The sequence below is a fragment of the Melospiza melodia genome, chromosome 3 (genome assembly GCF_035770615.1).
Source record: "Melospiza melodia melodia isolate bMelMel2 chromosome 3, bMelMel2.pri, whole genome shotgun sequence".
NCBI lineage: Eukaryota > Metazoa > Chordata > Aves > Passeriformes > Passerellidae > Melospiza > Melospiza melodia.
Window position 1 is genome coordinate 125,905,139 of NC_086196.1, and position 20,027 is coordinate 125,925,165.

Consider the following 20,027-nt stretch of genomic DNA (forward strand, 5'->3'; position numbering starts at 1 on the left):
CAGTTCTCTCTCAGCAATTGTTTTGAAGAGAATACTGGCAAAAGAAGCTTTTTCATTGTTTGTACTCTCTTCTCCTTTCTTAGAAGCCTTTCATTCTTCAGCAAAGGCAGAAGTTCTTTGCCTGCCCTCCTTTGCTAACCCTTCCACTTGCCCTGATGGTCATGTACAGTCTCAGACCATTTCTTTGCTTTTTCAGCAATTTTTTTTTTGCATTTTTCTTCTCTTAGTGTCCACCCTCACATCTCATTCCTCTGGTTTTGCAAGCAGCATCTGAACCTCTTCCACCATGAGAAAAGACCAGACCATCACCAGTTACATTTGCTCTTCTAGATACCTTCTGCAATTCTCTTCTCCCCCTTATTTGTCAATGTGCTGTCAGTAGTTGTTGGTGGGACAGTGACTTTTCCAGTCCAGCTTTACACATTTCATTCTGGGCAATCCTTTCCTGACCTCTCCCTCCTCAAAGCTGACAATGTGTGCTTCCTCCTCAGCCTCACATCAGCGGCCATCTCTCTGCAGTCCCTGATGTTCTTGAAATCCCGCCCATGCTTTTGTTCTCTGATCTCATACAAGATGTTGGGTAGCGTGCCTGGGCTCCTAAACTGCTCATGGCATTGCTGCTGGGTCCCTCCTACTCTGTCTGCCACTCTGTTCAATTGCTGCTGCCTGATTTTCCTCACAAATACAGAACAGGGATCTATTTCACCTTTTGGACCCTTTGAACTGAGTTTCAGATTGTTAGTAGACTTTAACAAGTAATATGTAAATTAGGAGCATGTTATGTTAATTTCATACTGTAGATGCTATTTGCCAGATAGAATATTTGTATTGCTGTGGAGTTACTTCTGCTAGCCTGCAGTTTTCAAAGAGTATAGATAAGAGATAAGATAACCAAGTGAAATCACACTAGCTGTGTTCCCAATGAACCTGCTGAGGTGAACAGAATGACACACTAATCAAATTATCTTGAATTAGGCTTAATTATGTTTTTGCATGAATGTTTCTGGTTTTTTTTTTTTTTTTTTTTTTTTTTTTTGTTTTTTTTTTTTTTTTTTTTTATAAAAAGGAACCTTCTGTTTTTCCAGTTTGTACATGAAATTTTAAGAGCACATAACCTAAGGAACTTGTACCACCTCTGAGACATTTTAGGAACCTGTCTTCAGAGTACACCATTTAATCCGAAACTGCAGTAGCATATAAGTTCATCCAAGCTGTAAGAAGGGATGAGCCTGTCCAAGTTCGGTTTCTTGATTTTTACTTTAGGCTATGTCTTTTTGCACATCATCTTGAACGTGACTGTTGATAGTCTACCTGTAGTTTAAATACAGTTTATTTATTTGGTTCTTTATATTTCAATTGGTATTTCCAATTAAAATGAAACAGCAAGGTGTTTTCACAAGACAGTGACATTGTCATTGACAACTTAGTCAGCAAAACAGTACCAGAACGTCAAGTCACAGACATAACTAGTGCTTAGTTTTCCAATGCCTTTATGCTTTTGTACTTAAACATATTTGCTGATCTGAATGTATTAGGAAAAAGGATAGCAAAAGCAGCTAAATTATGTGGTAATTTTAATTAGTAGGAAAGAGGGATGGTAAGGTCTTCCAACAGCATTTTCTAATTGAAGTCACTGAACTGGCATTTCAGCAATGATTTCTGCTTCAGAGATCAAGAGAGATTATTTATCCTTAGCAGTTTTCAGCACTCAAAAGTTCATGCAGGCCAAGTGACTTCCATCATTCATGAACACTGTTGTGAACTTGTCCCTTTCCTGATTTTATTGATTTGTCACGTGATTTCTGGGAAGAAATTAAAGTCTCTGTTACATTTTCCTCATCCTTACAAAGCAGTGAGAGCTGCTCAGTTTTATTTTCAGAGGTCAGATAGTGGGAACCAAACTGGAGAGCTGTGGCTGGAACTTGTTTATAATGGGAAGTGGGTGTATAAACCTCAGGAGGAAAAGCCTGGGTTTGCCCAGGTGTGCAGGCAGCTGAGTGCTGCAGAAAACACTGGTGTTAAATTTCTGTGTTCTCAGTCTGCTGTGATTCTCTGTTTATGATGTGTTTCTCCTCACCCAGGAGCAGTGTACAGAGACTTGCTGTTGTTGCCAACACTGGAAAGACTGAAGCTGGCACCCCCATAGTCCTTCTCCAGAGATTGCCTTGCAAGACACAGCTATAAAATGTTCATCAGAAAAAACTGAACCCTCGATCCTTAAGAGTGAGTAAAAAACAAATGCGACCTTTCCAAATTTTTGTGTAAAATGTATAAAAATAATGCCATGGATTTTGCATTTTAGAAATGCATTCCAGTTCCTGGGTAACTAGGGACCATGAAGAGCTTGGACTGAACCTGTGGCACTGGGTTATGGTATTTACATTGCACTGCTGTGTTCTTTGGGGTGTGTAGTTCCTTGCTTCCTCTGCTGTCCTTGCACGCCTCTGTTGAGCTCCATTTTTGAGGACCAGAGGCTTGAGGAGTGTCAAAGGTTGAAATGGGATTTTCCTGAGCAGGAGGCTAGCTTAGCTAGCTTGAGTTCTTCAAGATAAAGACTGTCCCCCTAGGAAGCCCCATCCTCTGCACAAGGAGGGGTTTCCATGCTCTAAAGTGTTCCATTGTTTCTGGAAAACAAGGCACTCTCAGTGCTGGAGGACTAGCTGCTCTTGTGGGATCACTGACTAGGGCTTAGAAAATTAGACCTGAGAGTGTGATGCAATTTCTGAAGTCCATGCAGAAGATAAGTCATTACTCAGATTTGCTGGTACTTTCTGCACCGGTTCATTTTTGCATCTCTTTTCCAATCTGAGTGTTTTCCCATGGTAAGTTAGAGTGCTTGCTCCACATGGTTACTCCTGCTCTGTGGTCCCACTGTCCTCAGCTTCCATAAAGGACACCTCTGATTGAAGAGATGAGTTATTTGAGAACTGTTACCTGTCAGTGTCCAAGGAGAGTCTTTTCCCTCAGAAAGCATCCCTCATTATCATGCTATCACCAGTGCACCTTCTGGTCTCACCAGAGATCTTTCCATTGAGATAATCCCTGCACAGCTGTCTACTGTCACCTTTGCAAGCCAACGTGAAAGCACGGTCAGCCATGCCATCAGCATGGAGATATCTTCAAGTTAATAGCACAATACAGTCAAGCAACAAAAAATGTAATCTGGTGTGATGCATACAGCCCATAGAATGTGTGCAAAGCACCTTATTTTTTAGTTTTATTTTTAAAGTTATTTTTATCCCCTAGACTTGTTTTTCTCAAAGATTTGGCTTATTTAGGTACTTTGTATTGTGGGATGCTGCTAATGAAAGTAATTGTTTTATTCCTGAGAGGACTGAGGCATATTGTAAAACGGGATGTAACCATCCTTTAATACAATATAAAAGGGTTTCCAGGTAGATACATTCTCTGTTGCTGCCTGAAATATTTGTGGATTTTGGCTCTGCAGGTTATTACTGCTTCTGCCCCTCCTGCTTGTGTAACTGCAGAGAAATGAGTGTTAAAACAGGACCATTGGGCTTGTCACACTCAATTGTGTTCTTGGTGACCCCAGCTTATGAAAAATAGAAACAGCATTTAACCCTCAAATCACTAATGGGGTGGTGGGACAGAAAGAACCTCTATGCAGTGTGGGAGGATGGAATAGGGAGGAAATGCAGGAACTTCAAAAGGAGAGGAAATCCATGGGGATTTAGCTCCTCTCGGTCCAAAATCAAGAGGATTAAACTCTGCTCAGAGTTGAGTGCCAAGCACTACACTGTAAGAATAGATCTGTGATTCCTACAAGGCAGAGAATTACTGCTTAAGCTGCAGAAATAAGTCTGAGAATTTGGAGTGTGTGCTGGGAAGTGAATTTGGTCTGTCTGATGCAGTTGCAAGGAAAGGCAAAGCCCAGTTCCAGGGCTCTGGGATGCAAAAGTTGATCTGTAGAGGAGATCAGAGGGAATTATTAACTGTGCGGTCATCATGACCTGAAGGGTTAACTGGCCTACAGAAATAAGAAGATTTTGACCACGGGGGGTTTCAGAGATCCTGTAGCACAGAAGTGGTCCCAGGGGAAGAGCAGTAAAGCAACAGGCAGAGTCTGGCATCAATGATGAGCCTTGTCACAAAGCTGGGGGTCAGCCAGACATCCCTGAGGAGGGTCAAAGAGTTTGTCTAGAAGATCTTGTGGAAAGTTTGTGTGGGGAGCTCAACCTGTGTAGGAAAACCACAAGCAGTGCAGGAAATAACCAGAGGATTTGGGTAAGAAGTCCTTTCTAGGGCACAGAGACATTAGAGGGTGTACAACACACTCACCTGAGCAGCCCAGAGGTGCTGTTAATTTGTTTTTCAGCTGAGAGAAACAAGTAGATGATGATGATGATTTCTCACATCTCAGATCACTGTTTCCTGTTCTTGCAGTTAGAGCAGCCAGTGGCAGTTGTTGAACCTTCCTTTCTCAGGATGTTTGCCCCTTTTTCCACTTTTCCCACTTCTTTCACCTTTTCAGATGATAAGTTCCTTGGTTTTCTGCTTCTTGATGGTATCTCAGGATGGCTGTGGTTGCTGGACACCCCCAGCTGCCCTTCAGAGATGCTGACTGCTCTTCTCAAGGATGCTGCTGGCTCCAGGCTCACAGTGCAGCAGGCATCTCCTCTTTCAGCACACGTACTCTGCTCAGTGTTTCTCTCCTTGCAACCAAGTTGCCTTTAGGGCTGCTCACACCAAGAGCCCTCTGCAAATATTCTGTGTAGTTTTGAGTACCAAGCCTCAAAAGAGCTGTGCCAGGGGATGAATGAGCAGAGAGCTGGAGTAAGTTATCTAGAGGGGAGTGGCAAAAACCTCCAGTGTTTTATCTAGACAAGAAAGCAATGAAGGAAATGAAAGGAGGAAAGGGGACAGGGATCCTCTAGAGTGATCTTCCATACTTCATTATGTTTGTCAATATAGGAGATATATATTAGGTGTCATTTTGATAAACCAGCTTATTTTGTGGGGAATAGAGTATTTTAATTGTCTGGAGTACAGTACTGACAGTATTGAAATCTCTGTTCATTGCCCCAGTTTCTGTACCTTCACATGGCAGTCCAGTCAATTTGCTGAGACTGCTGACAAATGTATCCTTTGATATGTGTTGGAATCATTTTGTCATTTGTGAACAGCTTTGCAGTAGAATAGGAGTAGAGACCTTCTGTGGGTGTCATGTAGGACCCTGCACAGCCAGGAAACAGCAGTTTTGGTGGCTGACTTGCCTGGCTGCCAAAGCAGAATTGAGCCCACGGTCTCAAGAGGAAAAGCTTTGTCACCTTCAGCTGCTGCAGTGTGACCCAAAACACTGAGCAGCACAGGAGGTGTGCAGCATGGGGGCTTTGTGCGCTGCATCAGAGTCTTTGCTGTCTTTGCCCTAAACTCTGGATAGGATAGGGTAAAGTCCCTGAACTTTTCTCTCCTTGTTAGGATCTCCTCGGAGATGATTTAAAGTTCCTCCCCAGTTCTTCAGGTCTCTTGCAAAGCCTGCTGAGGTCAGAGAGAGCCCTCTGGCAGACTCGGCAAGTTTGGAATATTTCCTAAAGAGGTTCCCTGTGTGAATCAGATGCAGCTAATTTAGCTCATCAATAATGTTTTTTTCTTGGGAGCTACAGCCAGTTTCTCAACAGCAGCACTGGGAGATCAGTGCATGGGTTTAGAAAATGAGAATTACTGTCCCAGCTGTGCTGACTGGTGGGGTGATTCTATGCAAAAAAATGTGACCTCCATGTCTGCTTCCCTGCTGTGTTCAGTTTCTCTCACTTGCCCATTTTCCAGGGTGTGCCAAATCCCTGGATATTTGTGCTTCCTCTTGCTGTTGCAGTACCCTGTGGTGGGAGGCAAATGGAAAAATTGTGATCCCTTGATGATAATGGTGTGCATCATAACAGGGGCACACACCTCTCTGGGGGTTGCAGTGGACATACTCAGCACTTCCACCCATGCTTGTCTAAATACACCTTTCTCCCACCCTGGCCTCTTCACCCCTAAGATTTCATCCACTGACTTTCAGCTTGAGCCTTGTTAAGCTTTTAATTGACACGCTGCCTACCAGACTCTTGCTCTCATGCCAGAAGCCCAGCAAAACTGAGGAATGTTGTGCCAATATCCAGACATCTTGTGTCTCCATGATTCAGTGCTGAGCTGGGTGGCACTGGTTCCCCTGCCTCACCCCACCTCCCCGTGCTCTCCCAAGACATCAGCTGTGAAGGTGCAGGAGGGGCTGCGTCATTGCTGCTGGCAGCTCCTAAGTCGTGCTTTTCTTGAAGAGGAAGAGCATCTCCAGTGCTCTTTTGCCAGCTAAAAAATATTTTGAAGCTGGTAAATGTGTTCTTTTCTTCTCTGCTGTGTCAGCCAGAGCATTTCCTGATCAATGCCTGGGTGCACATCTTTAATAGTGTGTATAAAAGATAGGATCTAGCTCAAATAGGAGTTTGTGCCTTGGTGCTGGTTGGCATTAGGTTATTGTAGTGGTGTTTTCTGGCCTTGAAAAAAAATCTGTAAGTGTAGCAATTAGTTTTTCTTGAAATTTTCTGGAGTGTATTTTGCAGCATTAACCTGAGTTACTGTTATGTGCTGTCTGGGAGGGTGTGGGGCTGCTTGTGCTGGCCGGGAAGAGGGTTCAGGTCATCCATGGGCAGGAGGAGATCTGTGCACCAGCCCTGTGACATGGCAGCAGCAGGGTCCCCAAACTCAATGACAGATGCTGTCCATGCTAAAGATCATGTGAACCCTTGCAGCACAGGACATGCTTTGGGATCAGAAAAGGGAGAACAGCAGAGGAGGACAGGGAGTTGGTTGTGGAGAGGGTTATGGCACTTTCTGCTCACAGTGAGGTCCTGCAGTCATTTTAATAGGCTCCTGCACAGAGGGTGACAGTGAGGGACAGTTCTCCCGTCCAGAAGCCCCACTGTGTGTGATGGCAACATAAAACCCCACTCTGCCATGAGCACAGCCGTGTGTCTGCTTGGTTCCCAAGGTTAGGCTCTGGCACTTCTGTTAAACAGCAGTCAGCTGGAAAGATCTCCTAACTGGTTTTATGCAAATGGGAGCAGATATGTCATGCATGTGTGTTTGCACACTGGCACTGTCCCCTATCAAACAAAAGATATTGTTTTGTCATGTAAATAGTGCCCAACTGACAGGGCTTTCTGGGGGTTGAGCTTGCTTGTACTGAGTGGTTTTGACATGTGTGTATGCAGGTGTTGAAGGAGTGGGGACTAACAAAGCTGTGGAACTTCAATGAGAAAAGTCAAATAAACCCCCCAGATCATGTTATATGGAAAGTGGTAAGTATATAACTTGTGTGTTGCATAAGGGAGATCAGGGCTACATGGCAGAGAAGTAAGTAAGACGGGAAGAAAAGCAATTGTTTTCATACAAGATTGGTTATGTTCAAGCAATGACTTGAAACTGCCTCTGATCATCATTGCTGGTCTCCGTGTGTCCGTGCCTTTCTCCAGGAGCATTCTGCCTGGCAGGTGCAGCTCTGGAAGTTGGTTTTGGTGGCACCAAGGCATTGCCTGAGAGCTGCCAGGCAGCTGAGGGTTTACCCTGAGCGCAGCCAGCAGTGGAGGCCAGGCAATGGAGATGGACTGGACAAAGCAGCTGGGGAATTGGGGGTCGCTGTCTCTGTGTCCATCGCCGAGCGGGGCTGGCTGGCTGTCCAGCCACCTGCAGCGGAGCAGTGGCATCAATCAGTCTGCTCTGCTTGTGCTGGGAAGCCTGATGAGCAACTGTCATGCAGATGCTCCCTGGGAGGCTGCTAAATAGTCATTGTTGAAGTAATTACTAGCAACAAGTTGGGGGGCGGGGGGGGGGGGGGGGAAGCAGCTCAGAACTTGTTTTCAGATGTCTCAGACAGTGGTGATACTTAGGGTGATGAATATGCAACTATCCATATGAAAACTAAATTATTGTATTTTCCACAATAAAATATGTCACGCAAACAGTAAAATCCATCCTCCCAGACTCAAAGTCTATGTAGATGTCCAGTTCAAAGTGTTCCTTTGAACCCATAAAACCTAACTCCAAAACTAGTGTTGATGATGTTGTAAAGGAAAGAAGAAAAGTGCGAATCAAAAGCACATTGTTCTCAACCTGGTGGGGGGCTTTACTGTTTTCCAGATGAAGCTTCTGCTGGCTTTCACAATTACACCTTTGACTGAGTTTTAACTGTCTTTTGGGGCAGGAAGGGGTGAGAGGCAGTATCCTCCCTTTAGCAAAATATATATTTTTCCTGAGTTGTTTCTACTGGATCCATGATGAAACTAAAGAAAAATCACTGAAAGGGAAGCAGTGCTGCATGTCTCAGACAAACCCTTTTAAAGTCAGCTGAAAGAAATGGCAGATATATCAGCATCCTGTAGTAAATGATAAATGGGTTCCAGGAAACCCACTCTTTCTAATGCAATAATCCACTCTGCTGAATAATGCTGTTATTCTAAAGTGAATACAATCTTAGTGTTTACGTCATATTTTATGTATGACAAACTGCTTTGCAAAGAGGCTGCATGAGAAAAAGAGCATTTTATAGATTTTATACTATTATGTACTAATAAAAAAGAAACCCATTTTGCTGTGAGAGTCAAGCAAAGAAGAGCAGTATTTAGATGCAGGGAATTTTCTTAGAAAGACTATTATTATGAATTAGTAGCTTTTATCTACTCCCCCATAAAAAATTTGTATAGTTCCATATTTTAATATTGGAGTGTTCCAAAATAATTTAGACTAATTTTATTCCATTGTTTATGTTGAATAAAATAAAGGTACAAGATGTTGAGATTTTTTCTTGTACTAGATGCTCCCCAGGGCAGTGGTCACAGCCCCAAGCTTGCCAGAGTTCAAGAAGCATTTGGGCAATGCTCTCAGGCACATGGTGGGATTTCTGGAGCCATCTTGTGTGGAGTCAGGAGTTGGACTCGGTGATCTTTGTGGATCCCTTCCAACTCAGGAAGTTCTGTTATTTTATGATTCTGTGGTTCTATTCAGCATAATTTCTGATGATAAACTGAAAAAGAGAATTTGAGATCCCTTGCAGAAAACTGGGGGTCCCTTCTTCTTTTTTCCCCCTTTCATCTTGTACCTCAGCACATATGGAAACTTTGTCTTAGCTATGTAAGCATTCTTTTATTCAAATACCAATTTAACTTAGTGATTGCATTGAGAATGACCTGTGCTCTGGCATTTCATCTTTTCCATTTAGCACAGAGAACTTCTTAAAATTGATTAGCTCACAGCTCCTAAATCTTTCATAGTTTTGGCTTTTTTCTCTTTCCTCAGTGAGAAAGCTGCTGGTTTTAACCCTTTGCATGAACTGAGGGGAATCTGTTGCCTAGCCTTTCAGTAACTGTGATGTTGATGTTTCCTAGACCGTCCTTTGGCTTTTGAAAATCATCATTCCTGTGCTTTTTTTGTTACTGACGTGCAGGAGCTAGGGCTACTGAAGCAGCCTGGCAGCAGTTTGGAGGGGAGGGAGCTGGGGAGGGGAAAGGTGCAGAGAGTGTTTTTGCCAGCTCTGCCAGTTGCATGGGAGAGAGGACAGAGCTGGGAGCTGTACAGCCCTGCCACCGAGCAGCCAGCTGCCCACCCACCCACAGGCTGCTGTGCCACCCCAGACAGACAGACAGACATGTCCTGAGTGTCCGTGGGCAGTGTGGCTCAGAGAGCTGAGAGCATAATCCGTGGGGATGCAGCCGGACCTCAGCACCGGGGGACGGTGCCTCACAGCTGCCGATCGGGAGCACTGATCCACAGTCAGCCTGTCCTTTTCCACACTCCACTGATGGGGTGAGCTCCTTATCCTCAGCAGGGATTGACCCACAGCAAAGCAGCTCAACCTGTGGGCATCACATCTGGCCAGTTTCCTTGGAGAGGCTCGGGAAGTAGGTGTTGCTTTCCCAGCCCGCTCCAGGTAAGTAATCTGATCTTAAACAAAGAAGCACAGAGATGGCTGTTTTTCATTTAAAAATATGCTAAAGCAAAATAATTTTTTCTGTTGTTGTTTTGAAGGCATAAGGTTGGAATATTCTCATGCTCTGTGCCTCCCTTGAGCTTCTGGATCTTGGGAGTGATAATGAGGGATTTAATTCTGGGCAGCAGGTGCTGGCAGCAGGGATGCGATGCAGCGCCTGTAATCGTGTTGTCGGGTTCATTTTGCACCATCTGGGTGTGAAAGGAGCAGTCAAGCTTTTAATTGCAGTCCTTGGGCATCTGGTACCTTCCTCCTGCTGCTGGGGGTGCAGGCATGGTCAAGGAAAGACACTCTGTGTGTCTGAGGCATGCAGAGAGTTAAAGCTGGGAGCAGCGATGCCACTGCCAGTGTAGCCACTGTGCTGGGGATGGGCCCCTGGGGAGGGGAATGGGAAGGCTGTTCCCACTTCCACTGTTCACCCATCACCTTTTTTACCAGCTCAGGAGAAAAGGAAAGTTGGTCTTTCAGTTGTCTGGGCTTCCTGTTCTAAATGGACTCGCTTTTCTGAATTGCAGATAATCCCAATTGAGGAGATGTAAAGCAGATGTGGTCGCAGGGAATGTGACCTGTTGTTTGAGCAGGAGCCAGGCTCGTGCTGTGACTGCCCTCTGGGAACAGGACCAACACCTGCTGGAGACCTGGGCAAAGTGGGAGATACCCCTAAAAGACCAATTGCTGAATCAGCTCCTTGCTGTGTTTTTATGTATGATCCAAGTGGTGGAAAAGACAAGAAGGCGAAATCCATGATAGCAGTGACGTGGTCACAGTCCAGCGTGGCAGGGCATGGCAGGAGGAGGCTCATGATCTCAGTGTGCTGCAGGGATGGCAAAACTGTGGGAGAGAGGGAGAACTATTCAACTAGGGAGTATGATTTCCAGCATTTACCTTGCATAGGTTATCCAGACTTTTCCAGCCCTACATTGTTGAGGTATTAGTGTCTTTCTAGCAGTGTGGCTAAGATGTGATGAGCATCTGTGGTTTCTGCAAACTTGCTCAGAAATATCAGTGTATCAGGAAAATGTCTCATTGAGACTGAGATTTTTGTCGTGAATATCTGTCAGTGACAATGATGTCACTGCATTGTTTTGCTTTTGTTTTTTTTTTTTTTTTTTTTTTTTTTTTTTTTTTTTTTTTTTTTTTAATTTAAGAGGTAAGAAAACCAAGCAGGTTCTGACCAGAGATGTTTTAAGATGTCAGTGTACATGCCTCCAGCCAAAGTGTTGGCAGGCATCTTAGGGGTAAGGCTGGGGCGAAACAAGTGATGGCACAGTTCACCTGGAAACTATCACTGCCCAGGCAGGGGCTGGCACAGACACACCCCATCCTCTGCCTGAGGAGCTCCCTGTTGTGAGGTGTGCCCTGCACTGTGTTCTGGTCACGGAGGGGAGCTGTGGGGTGTGCTCCTGGGTTATGGAAGCTCCATTTGGGATGTGATGGGAGACTCAGGGATGTTGGGAGCAGGGGACTGGGAGCATGGGCGGGTGCTGGGAGGTATGGAGGGAGGGTGGGTGTTCCACTTGCTTTGGACGCAGGAGTCACTGGAAATCAAATACTTGAGGAGGTAAGAAACTGATGTTGTTTGTTACAGTTCAAATTACTAAGTATAGGCCATCTGTGTCACTTTTAAAATGGTTTGTACTATAATGTGTACAGCACTCTGCCAGAGGAGCAGGGTATGATGTGCTAGTGAAGGACAGGAGGGTTTTTCTTTCATCTTCCCTATTTTCCATTTTACCAGGGTACAAACTGTGTCCATTACACTGAGGGTGTAGGTGAAACAGTCCAGTGGCACAGGGTACAGCACCACTCCTCTATTGTCCTATGTTATGCTGACTTTGAGGCCCAGAAACTCTTTGTCTGGTTTCTCTAAATAAATGTGTAGCTATTTCCACCTTGCTCCAAACATGTTTGCATTTAGAAAGGAAGAGAAAGGGGAGGAAAAGCTAACTTGAATCTTTTAAATGGAAATGGCCTTGCCTAATGCTTATACTTCGAAATCAAGAATCAGCTACCTGGAGTTTTTACTGGCTTTGGCATAACTTTCTATTGACCTTAGAGAAAGCAGTAACTTCTCTGTGCTTTCTAGGGCCTTTTTCTAAGATGCATGCAATATTTTCCTGCATATTGCTCACCTCAAAGGGTGTTATAAGAAATAAAGCTCATAAAGCATTCTAAGATTTGCTAATATAAATCACCTTAGGAGTGCAAATTGAATTATGTTGCCTTCTACTACTACAAATTAACCTACACTTTTAGTTATAGCTGTTCTGAGATGGATTTAAAGGATAACATAAGGGTGAGAGACATTGTATTCCAGTATTGATCTCCAGGATCATCTGGGACCCTGTACCTATTACTCTTTGACTATATAGAGTGTTTTGAACTGGTGGCTGTTAAGGGCCAGTGCAGTGATATTTCAAGAGGGGAGGGCAGATAATTTGTAAATACGCTGGATATCTTGAAGGTGTTTTTCCTGTGCTGAAACAATTACATGCTAAAGTAAGAAAAGCACAAATAAAGCTGAAATCTTCCCAAACTAGGCAGATTCTGGATCCCACAGCTCAAAGTGACCAGTGGAGACATTTTCTGTAATTATATCAGAAAACTCTTTTAAGCTCTGATGGCTCATTGGATGGGTCAGTGAAGCCTGGGGAGACAAACATACTCACAGTTTGCATGATGAGTGCTAAATCTGAGTTGTTTCTGGAATCAGTGGGGAATGATGTCAGCTTGATGGGAAGAACATAATTTCTCAGTGACAGCAAAGATGAGTGTTTCCCAATAGCAGGCTGTGATCTTTTCCAGAGGTGTCCTTGGGATGGTTCAGGGGAGGCTGTGAAGCATTTTATACTCGTTAGGGAACAGTCAGCTGCCTTTAATTGCTGACTGCACTCAATCCTTCCAGGGCAGAGGTTTGTATATCTATATCAGCAGCCAGTAACTATAACCTATTCTTGTTCCTTTGGCCAACAGGAGTTAACCCACCCTTGGCTAATTAAAGACCAGGAAACCTGGCAGGGGGAGAGAAGATGAAAGGGGACCACACAAATAGAAGTTAGGCTGAAAGAGAGTTAAGCTCTCAGTTCAAGGATTTTTGTGCTACTGTCTACATCCCTCCACCTTGCAACAGAAGTGCAGTGTCTTCAGGAGGTTCTGAGGAGTTTCTGTGCTCCCCTCCCAAGCCAATGCCAAGATGAACGCTCAGGGAGGAGCTGCTGTAGTGCTCTGTTTCTGAAAGCTGCCTGACAGCAGTGTTGTTTTCTGATCCATAGGTCCAATGGATGGCCTAGCAATAGCATCACTGTCCAGGGAGCTGGAATCCTTCCTCGCCTGCCTGCATGCTGCTTGAACTGATCCCAAGCCTTTGTTTTTGGACTGAAGAAACGTGAAAACCTTTCTCTCCTAATTCATGAGCCAGCAGGATGTGGTCGCCGTGCTTTCAGAACGCCTGCTTGTAGCCGCCTACAAAGGCCAAGTGGAGAATGTGGTGCAGCTTATCAACAGGGGTGCCAAGGTAGCAGTTACCAAGGTAACCAGAGAAAAACGCTTTGCAAAACCCTGGGAACTAATGTAACTCTTCTAGACCATTGTCTGTGAAAATGCCCTCCTAGCTTTACCAATCTGAATGTGACTGAAGTTAGTGTTCAGATTTCCTTAAAGTTTGCACTTAATAGCTCACACAGATTTGTAGTATAGTGCACGTCTCACGTTTATACCCTTTGCAGTGGGTGCAGCTGTGATCAACACTGAGTCCTTGCAAACACAGTGATACAGACAGAGGGGAGCAACATTTTTCAAAGCATGCATTGACTTTTGAACAGCGTGTGACCTGATGAATGGAGCGATTCATCACTGTCAAGGGAAGGCGGGTCAGGGCATCCGTCTCCCTGGGTGAGGGGATGGGGAAAAGCCACCTCTTGTGGCAGGGTAAAGGGATGCAGAAACTGCTTCTTGCTGCTGAAGTCTCTTGGTGCAGCAGCCTCACTTTCACCCAACCTCTTCATTGGTTTGTTTTGTGTAGTCCCTTAGTCAGTTCCAAACTTGGGGTTTGCAAATTGTGTTCCCTGTACCTTTGACAAAAGTCAAAGGATTTCTGCTTAGATATAAGTGAATTCAAACTGATATTCACCTGTTCCTAATTCTCAACATGTTATAAATAATACTCTTAGAAAAGATGAGATGTAATTGCCTGTTGCAGAGAAGGTTTGATCAGCAAAAAACCTTAAAATAGCTAGGTAAGTAAAATCTTTTGACCTGTAACATAAAATTTGGGGCATACTGTTTTGATGAACTGTTGTTTGCCCTCCCACCTACTTATATTTGTGTTTCCATATTGGTTTTGAACATTACATATGTATGGAAGCTAATATTTACAGATAGAAAGCACATTTGATAAAAAGAGGAAAAGACAGAATTCTTATCTGTCAGTGACAGTTGTTTTCAGTCCCCTCACAGTGTTTGAGTTGTAGATAATGCTTATTTTGAAAGCTGGAGTGATCCAAGGACAACCTGTGCTTTTAAGTTTTGTTTGCCAAAATCAAACTTGCTGGTGGATATAAAGCCCAGATGTTATAAGCATGAATACTCCCACATAGGCAGCTGTTTGCTTCTGTTCTCCGTAGCTGAAAAACTATTAAAGGTAGTCAGCAATAGACCGGGAAATACTGACTTACACATACCTGAATGGTAGCTCAGGATTTTGTGGCTGTGTTTTCTTTTGTTTGCTTGTTTTGGGTTTTTTTTTTAAAGATGATGAGCTTTGATGCTGCTCAGGGACCTCTGCTAATTAGAATAAGAAACAAATAGTGTAGATTTGACTTTGAAACACAAAACCAGGTTAATTTGATATAATGCAGATTTCCTACATTTGACAAGGTTTTCTTTCCTATATGACATAGGTGGCTCCCTTGCTTTGTTGTTCTGCCCTGTGTGGAAAATTAAAACAAAGCTCATTTTGCAGCAAAATTGTGGCCAGGTGCAAAGTGCTGGTGTTTCTGTGGAGACATGTGCTTGCCAACCATGCTGGAGAGCTGTGAGCTCTGATGCCATGCCTGTAGCTCACCAGCTACTACAGCACTGTTGCAATTCTTTCCTAGAAGTTGTGGGTCATTCCATGGAGCCAGAGAGGGAAGATGACCAGAGCTGTCCCTGTTGTCCTTGTGGTGCATCCCAGCACACCGACAGACAGGACAGATGAGCTGCTTGGGTGGCCTGGTGAGAAGCCCTGCTCAGAAGAGGTGAAGCCAGGTCTGCAGGACTGTGGAGGGGTGCACACAGAGGAGCAGCCCGGGCTGTGTGAATGGGGCCTTTTGGAGGCTCACAGACTCTGACTGCTCCCACACCATCAGCCACAGAGAGCTGAGCTCAGTGCCAACCAAGAGGCCTGAGACCAACCTGGTGCCCTCACCAGAGCCCATCCATCCAGGCTCTGTGATGTCCTGTCCAGGTGTGCGCAGCTGGAGTTTGCATCTGGCTCTCACCCAGCCTGCCAAATGCACAGGGAGAGCATGTGCAGATTTGCCTATGAAACATTCCCTGGAATAGCTTGGCTTGCTAATCTGATGACACACACAAAGGCTGGAAGGGGAAAGATCTGTTTAAAGTTAAAGACAACGTTGTCACAAGAGCAAGGATGTATAAATTAGACTCAAATATATTGAAACAGGAAATCTGGAGGGGCTTTTTAGCAACAGGTTCTTGTGCAGTTTTCTACTAAGCAGAACAAGCACAAAATAAGAACAACTTTCAGGATAGAGGTTCTTAATTTTAGAATGGAAATTAGATGGCAGAATTTTTGTAGTGCAGTAAAATAGACCAAGCTTTCAGATAAATTGAAAACCAGAACCCTCTTCTCCCCCAAGATAAAACACATTGCACAATGAAGCATAAAAATAAATTTATCCATGTGCCTGCCTTATATCTGGTTTACCTGTATGTCTTCTGCTTTCATTAGTAGTTTACAGTTCGTTCTGCCTAATTACAAATTACAGGGGTGTGCTTCCAAAAAAGAAAAAAATGGATTTGGTCATTGTCAACCAAACTTCCTGCTGAATTCTCTGCGTTTTATTGGTGGAAGATACATGGAGACAAAGCTTTTTGGAGGGAAAAAGTTCCCCCATCACAGCAGGCTTTAAATGTATTTCTGATCCACATCTGTAAGCACAGACTAATTGTTGTGAATCACACCACAGAGCCACAGATTAAAGTGTCCAGGATCTAGAGATAAATTCTAGAGTTCTTTATTAAAAAAGAATTAATCAAGCATATCTGAAGAAAATTGAAGGATATTTTCTGTAACAAACCATGTACTAGTTAAATGCCTTATAGCTGACTTGTCCAATTCTGGTTCTGTCCTATATGTAAGGTCATATGATGTGGTTAATTATTGCTTCAGTAAGCAACAATTCATCTGCAAAATAGTTTTTCATTTTTGTCACTTCTGGGTAGATGATTTCAGAAGAAAAGAGGAAGAATAGGAGAGAAACAAAATCCAATGGAGAATGCACACACACATGTCCAGGTGCTGACTTCAGCATTATGGTGAGGATGCACTTATTTCATTTTTACAGCATTACCAGCAAGGCATCTCTGCAGGTGGAATCAGTGTGGAAATGTGCACATCCTCTGACTCCAGTGAGGGAGACTCAGGCTCATTCCAGATTTGGGGCCTTTTAAAATACGCAAAGAGCACCTGATGGCCTCTAGGTCCCGCAGGTGCTGGCAGTGTGCCATCAGGGAGCCCACAGTGGGAGAGGGCTGGTGGCACTGCGTGGCACAGGCACTGGGCCCTCATGGTGCTGCTGGACCTCTGCCACCAGCCATGTGGGGCTGAGGCCCAGGGCAGGTGCTCAGCAGAGGCCTTGGGGCTCTGCCCTTCCCAAAGGGCACCTGCTTGGTCAGGGTGCTCTGTCGCTGCTCTGCTTGATGTGACAGAGATAGTTTCCATTTTTGCACCTTTTTGTCTTCAAAGGTATGAAGAAGAAAGCAAGAAAGTTGGTCCCTTCTTTCAGTCTTTTTTTAGAGCTCTCTTTTAGTGAAATTACTGACAGCTGCATCTTTGGCACAACAGCCCTGGGACTTTTACTGAGCTGATGTGCCTTGCTGTCCTCCCAGGATGCTGTTGTCCTTTTCCTGAGGGTATTGGGTTGGCATGGCCAGGTTTTGGTAGCAGGAAGGGCTACGGGTGTGGTTTCTGTGAGAAGCTGCCAAAAGCTTCCCCAGGTCTGGTAGAGCCCCTGGCAGGTGGCTCCAGGATGGATGTGCTGCTGGTCAAGGCCTGGCCAGTCAGCAATGGTGGTAACTCCTCTGGGATAACGTATTTAAGAAGGAAGAAAAAAATGTTGCAGAGAAGATGTAATCATAGCCAGGGAGCAGCAGTGAGAACATGTGAGAGGAACAATGCAGACTCCAAGGTCAGTGGTGGAGGGGGAGGAACTGCTTCAGATGGTGGAGCTGAGATTCCCTGCAGCCTATGGAGACAGACCCATCCCAGAGTAGGTGGATGCCTGAAAGATTCCAGTGAATTCCATGAGAAACTTGTGCTGGAGCAGGCTCCTGCATTGATCATAGCTATAAAATGGAATTCTGCAGAGAATGGATGATTATTCAGAAAAAAAAAGCCCTAAAGAAATGGAAAAGGTAGTGCTTCTGTTTTGATTCAGTAATTGTTTGATTTAACTTCTGAAATAGTCATGTTATGAATACAACATATGGCAGCACTTCTGTAACGCTGGGCTACTTTAAGTCAGCTTCAGAGCATGTTGAGTTCTTTAAAGCATTCTCTCTTTTTCTTCTTTTTTAAGCTAAGACAGAAGCAAAAAAATAAATGTGTTTTGGTGCTTTCACATTTTTGCACTCCTTCAGTTTGAAAAGCTATTTGTGTCTGTTTTAAACAATAAATAAAGATAAATTAAAAGGAACTAAGAAACACTTAGGAACTTGCTGAATGCCTGTTGAGGTCAATGAGAAGCTTTCTGCTGACTTGAGTGAGCAGGTTATTCATGGAGAACAGTCCAACAAATTATCAGTGTGAACAATGTGACAGGACTTGGATTTTGCTTTCAGGCTTTCCCAATAAAATGTGGACAGGCATGTTTTTCATGAGTGCAGAATGGATGAATAAATAACAGTCCTTGTGCACCACAAGTACTGGGTGAGATGGAGAACTGGATGTACCTGCAGAAAAGCACCTACACATAGCTAAACACAAGGAAGGATCATGGAGCTTACAGTGCTAAGGCCCCCTGTATGGGTTTCGTTGTGGGGTGCATGGCAGCAATGCTGGGAGGATTCTGCCTTTAAGTGCTGTGTATTGACAGCTGCCTGTCAATATCTGGAAGCTGGAGAGCAGATTTAATGCAAACAGAACCCTACCCTTGCATTTTATGCTGAATTTCCCGTGGCTGTTTGCAGTGCTTGGCTGTGACCCATGCACCCCACAACTACAGCAGCTGTCACAGTGCCCGGGAGCTGCAGCCTCAGCCCCAGTGGGTCCCATTTATTTTGTCAATAAGTCCGTGACACAGGGCCATTTGTGTGATTTGTTGCCTGATGGAGTAATTGTTTACATTTGAATAGGAGTCCAAATTGCTGCTTTTTTTTTTATATATGAATGACTGGTTTATTGGTTCATTAATCCCAAGTTGCAGCAGTGTCTCATTTGTATTTGTAATAACCTCCAAAACATTACAGTTTATATTTGGCACAGCTCACAAGCTTCTAAGTCAGTAATCTGCATGTAGAAAGTCCCTGGGTTTGGTATTGTGTCCTTGAAGCGAGCATCTAGGAGACACTCTGGTTTGTATGTTTGCTTTCCCTTATGTATATTCAGATAAACTCCCTCTTCCTCTTTGCTGCTGCCTTCAGTGCAGAATGTCTTTATGGAGGAGAGACACAGAGGGAGTTTTGTCTGTCTGCCTTCATCTTCCTGCACTCTGTATATTTTGGGTAGGATGAATCGATGTGAGAGAAAAACTTGGTGGGCTGGTGGTTTGACTTGAAGACATGAAGGCAAGAGCAGCCCTGACTTGCTGCTGTGGCATGGACTTGTTCAGTGTTTGTCTCCAAAGCTTGCTCTGCTCCAAATTTGTCAGCACAAGTGGCACCCAAATTGCCTTGTATCTTCCTCACAGTTTGTTCTGGATTGGTGTGTGCATGTGCATGTGTATGTACATCCATACCTGTGTGTAAGTGTATTTGTGGGGGGATTTGATGTTTTTCCAAGTGTTTGCATTGCCCACACTGGAACAGTGTCCAGCTGTACCACCCATCTCTGCTCTCTTTTTGAGGTTGCTGGGAAGAATGTCTGGCACTGCTGGTTCTTGCAGGGTTGTGATTAATCTTGAGATGATCAGGGCTCTTCCAAAACCCTGAGCCTTTAATCAGTGTAATAAGCTGGAACTGATCTTCCTTCCCAGTCTCCTTTCCTGGTTAGTGTCAGTTTTTGTTTACAGTGTCCCCCTAAAGTAGCAAGAACTCAAGGACTGCATGTGTGCAGAAACTCTGGTTCCTGAAGGCCTCTCTTTAGGGTTTTTCAGTAGGTGAGATGCCTCTCAACCTATCTTTCTGGATAGAGAATCTGAATAAAAAAGGATTAAAAATGATCCTGTAGTCTTCCAGTTCAACCATGCCAGCAGGCATCGTTCATGTGGCAGTTGCCCAGAAAGGTGTGCTTGGTGAGGAAAATATGTCCCTTGTATTCAAATAAACTCCTATTCTGCTTTCATAGCTTGCTTTTAACACAGTACCTTTAACTGCATGTCAGCATTTTTGTGGTGGTTAGAGCTGGTTGTCTTATCAGAACGTTTCCCTGCTGGAATATGCATTCATGTTGTTAATAGTTTCTTTTTAAAGCACATGAGCTGGCTTCAAGGTGGGTTTGTTTGGGATTTTTCCTTCTCCATGCACAGATTGCTATAAATTGTTTTCATGGTGTATTAATAACCTTCCAGGAAGTGAGATGGATGCCTGGATTAGGTGATTTACTTATTGTCATTAAGGAATGTAGAAAGTTAGTTCCCGTAAATCTGAATGTGCTGATTCATAA

At 44.1% G+C, this 20,027-nt stretch overlaps 1 protein-coding gene across 1 annotated transcript in view; it reads left to right on the top strand.

Moving 5' to 3' along the window:
- Positions 1–20,027, top strand: part of ANKRD6 (ankyrin repeat domain 6) — an 84,582-nt gene that overhangs the window by 37,733 nt on the left and 26,822 nt on the right. The window contains exons 3-4 of the mRNA XM_063153009.1: positions 2,082–2,223; positions 13,255–13,511. Of these exons, the coding sequence (XP_063009079.1) occupies positions 13,392–13,511 (120 nt within the window). The 5' untranslated portion in view covers positions 2,082–2,223; positions 13,255–13,391. The remainder of the gene's footprint in view (positions 1–2,081; positions 2,224–13,254; positions 13,512–20,027) is intronic.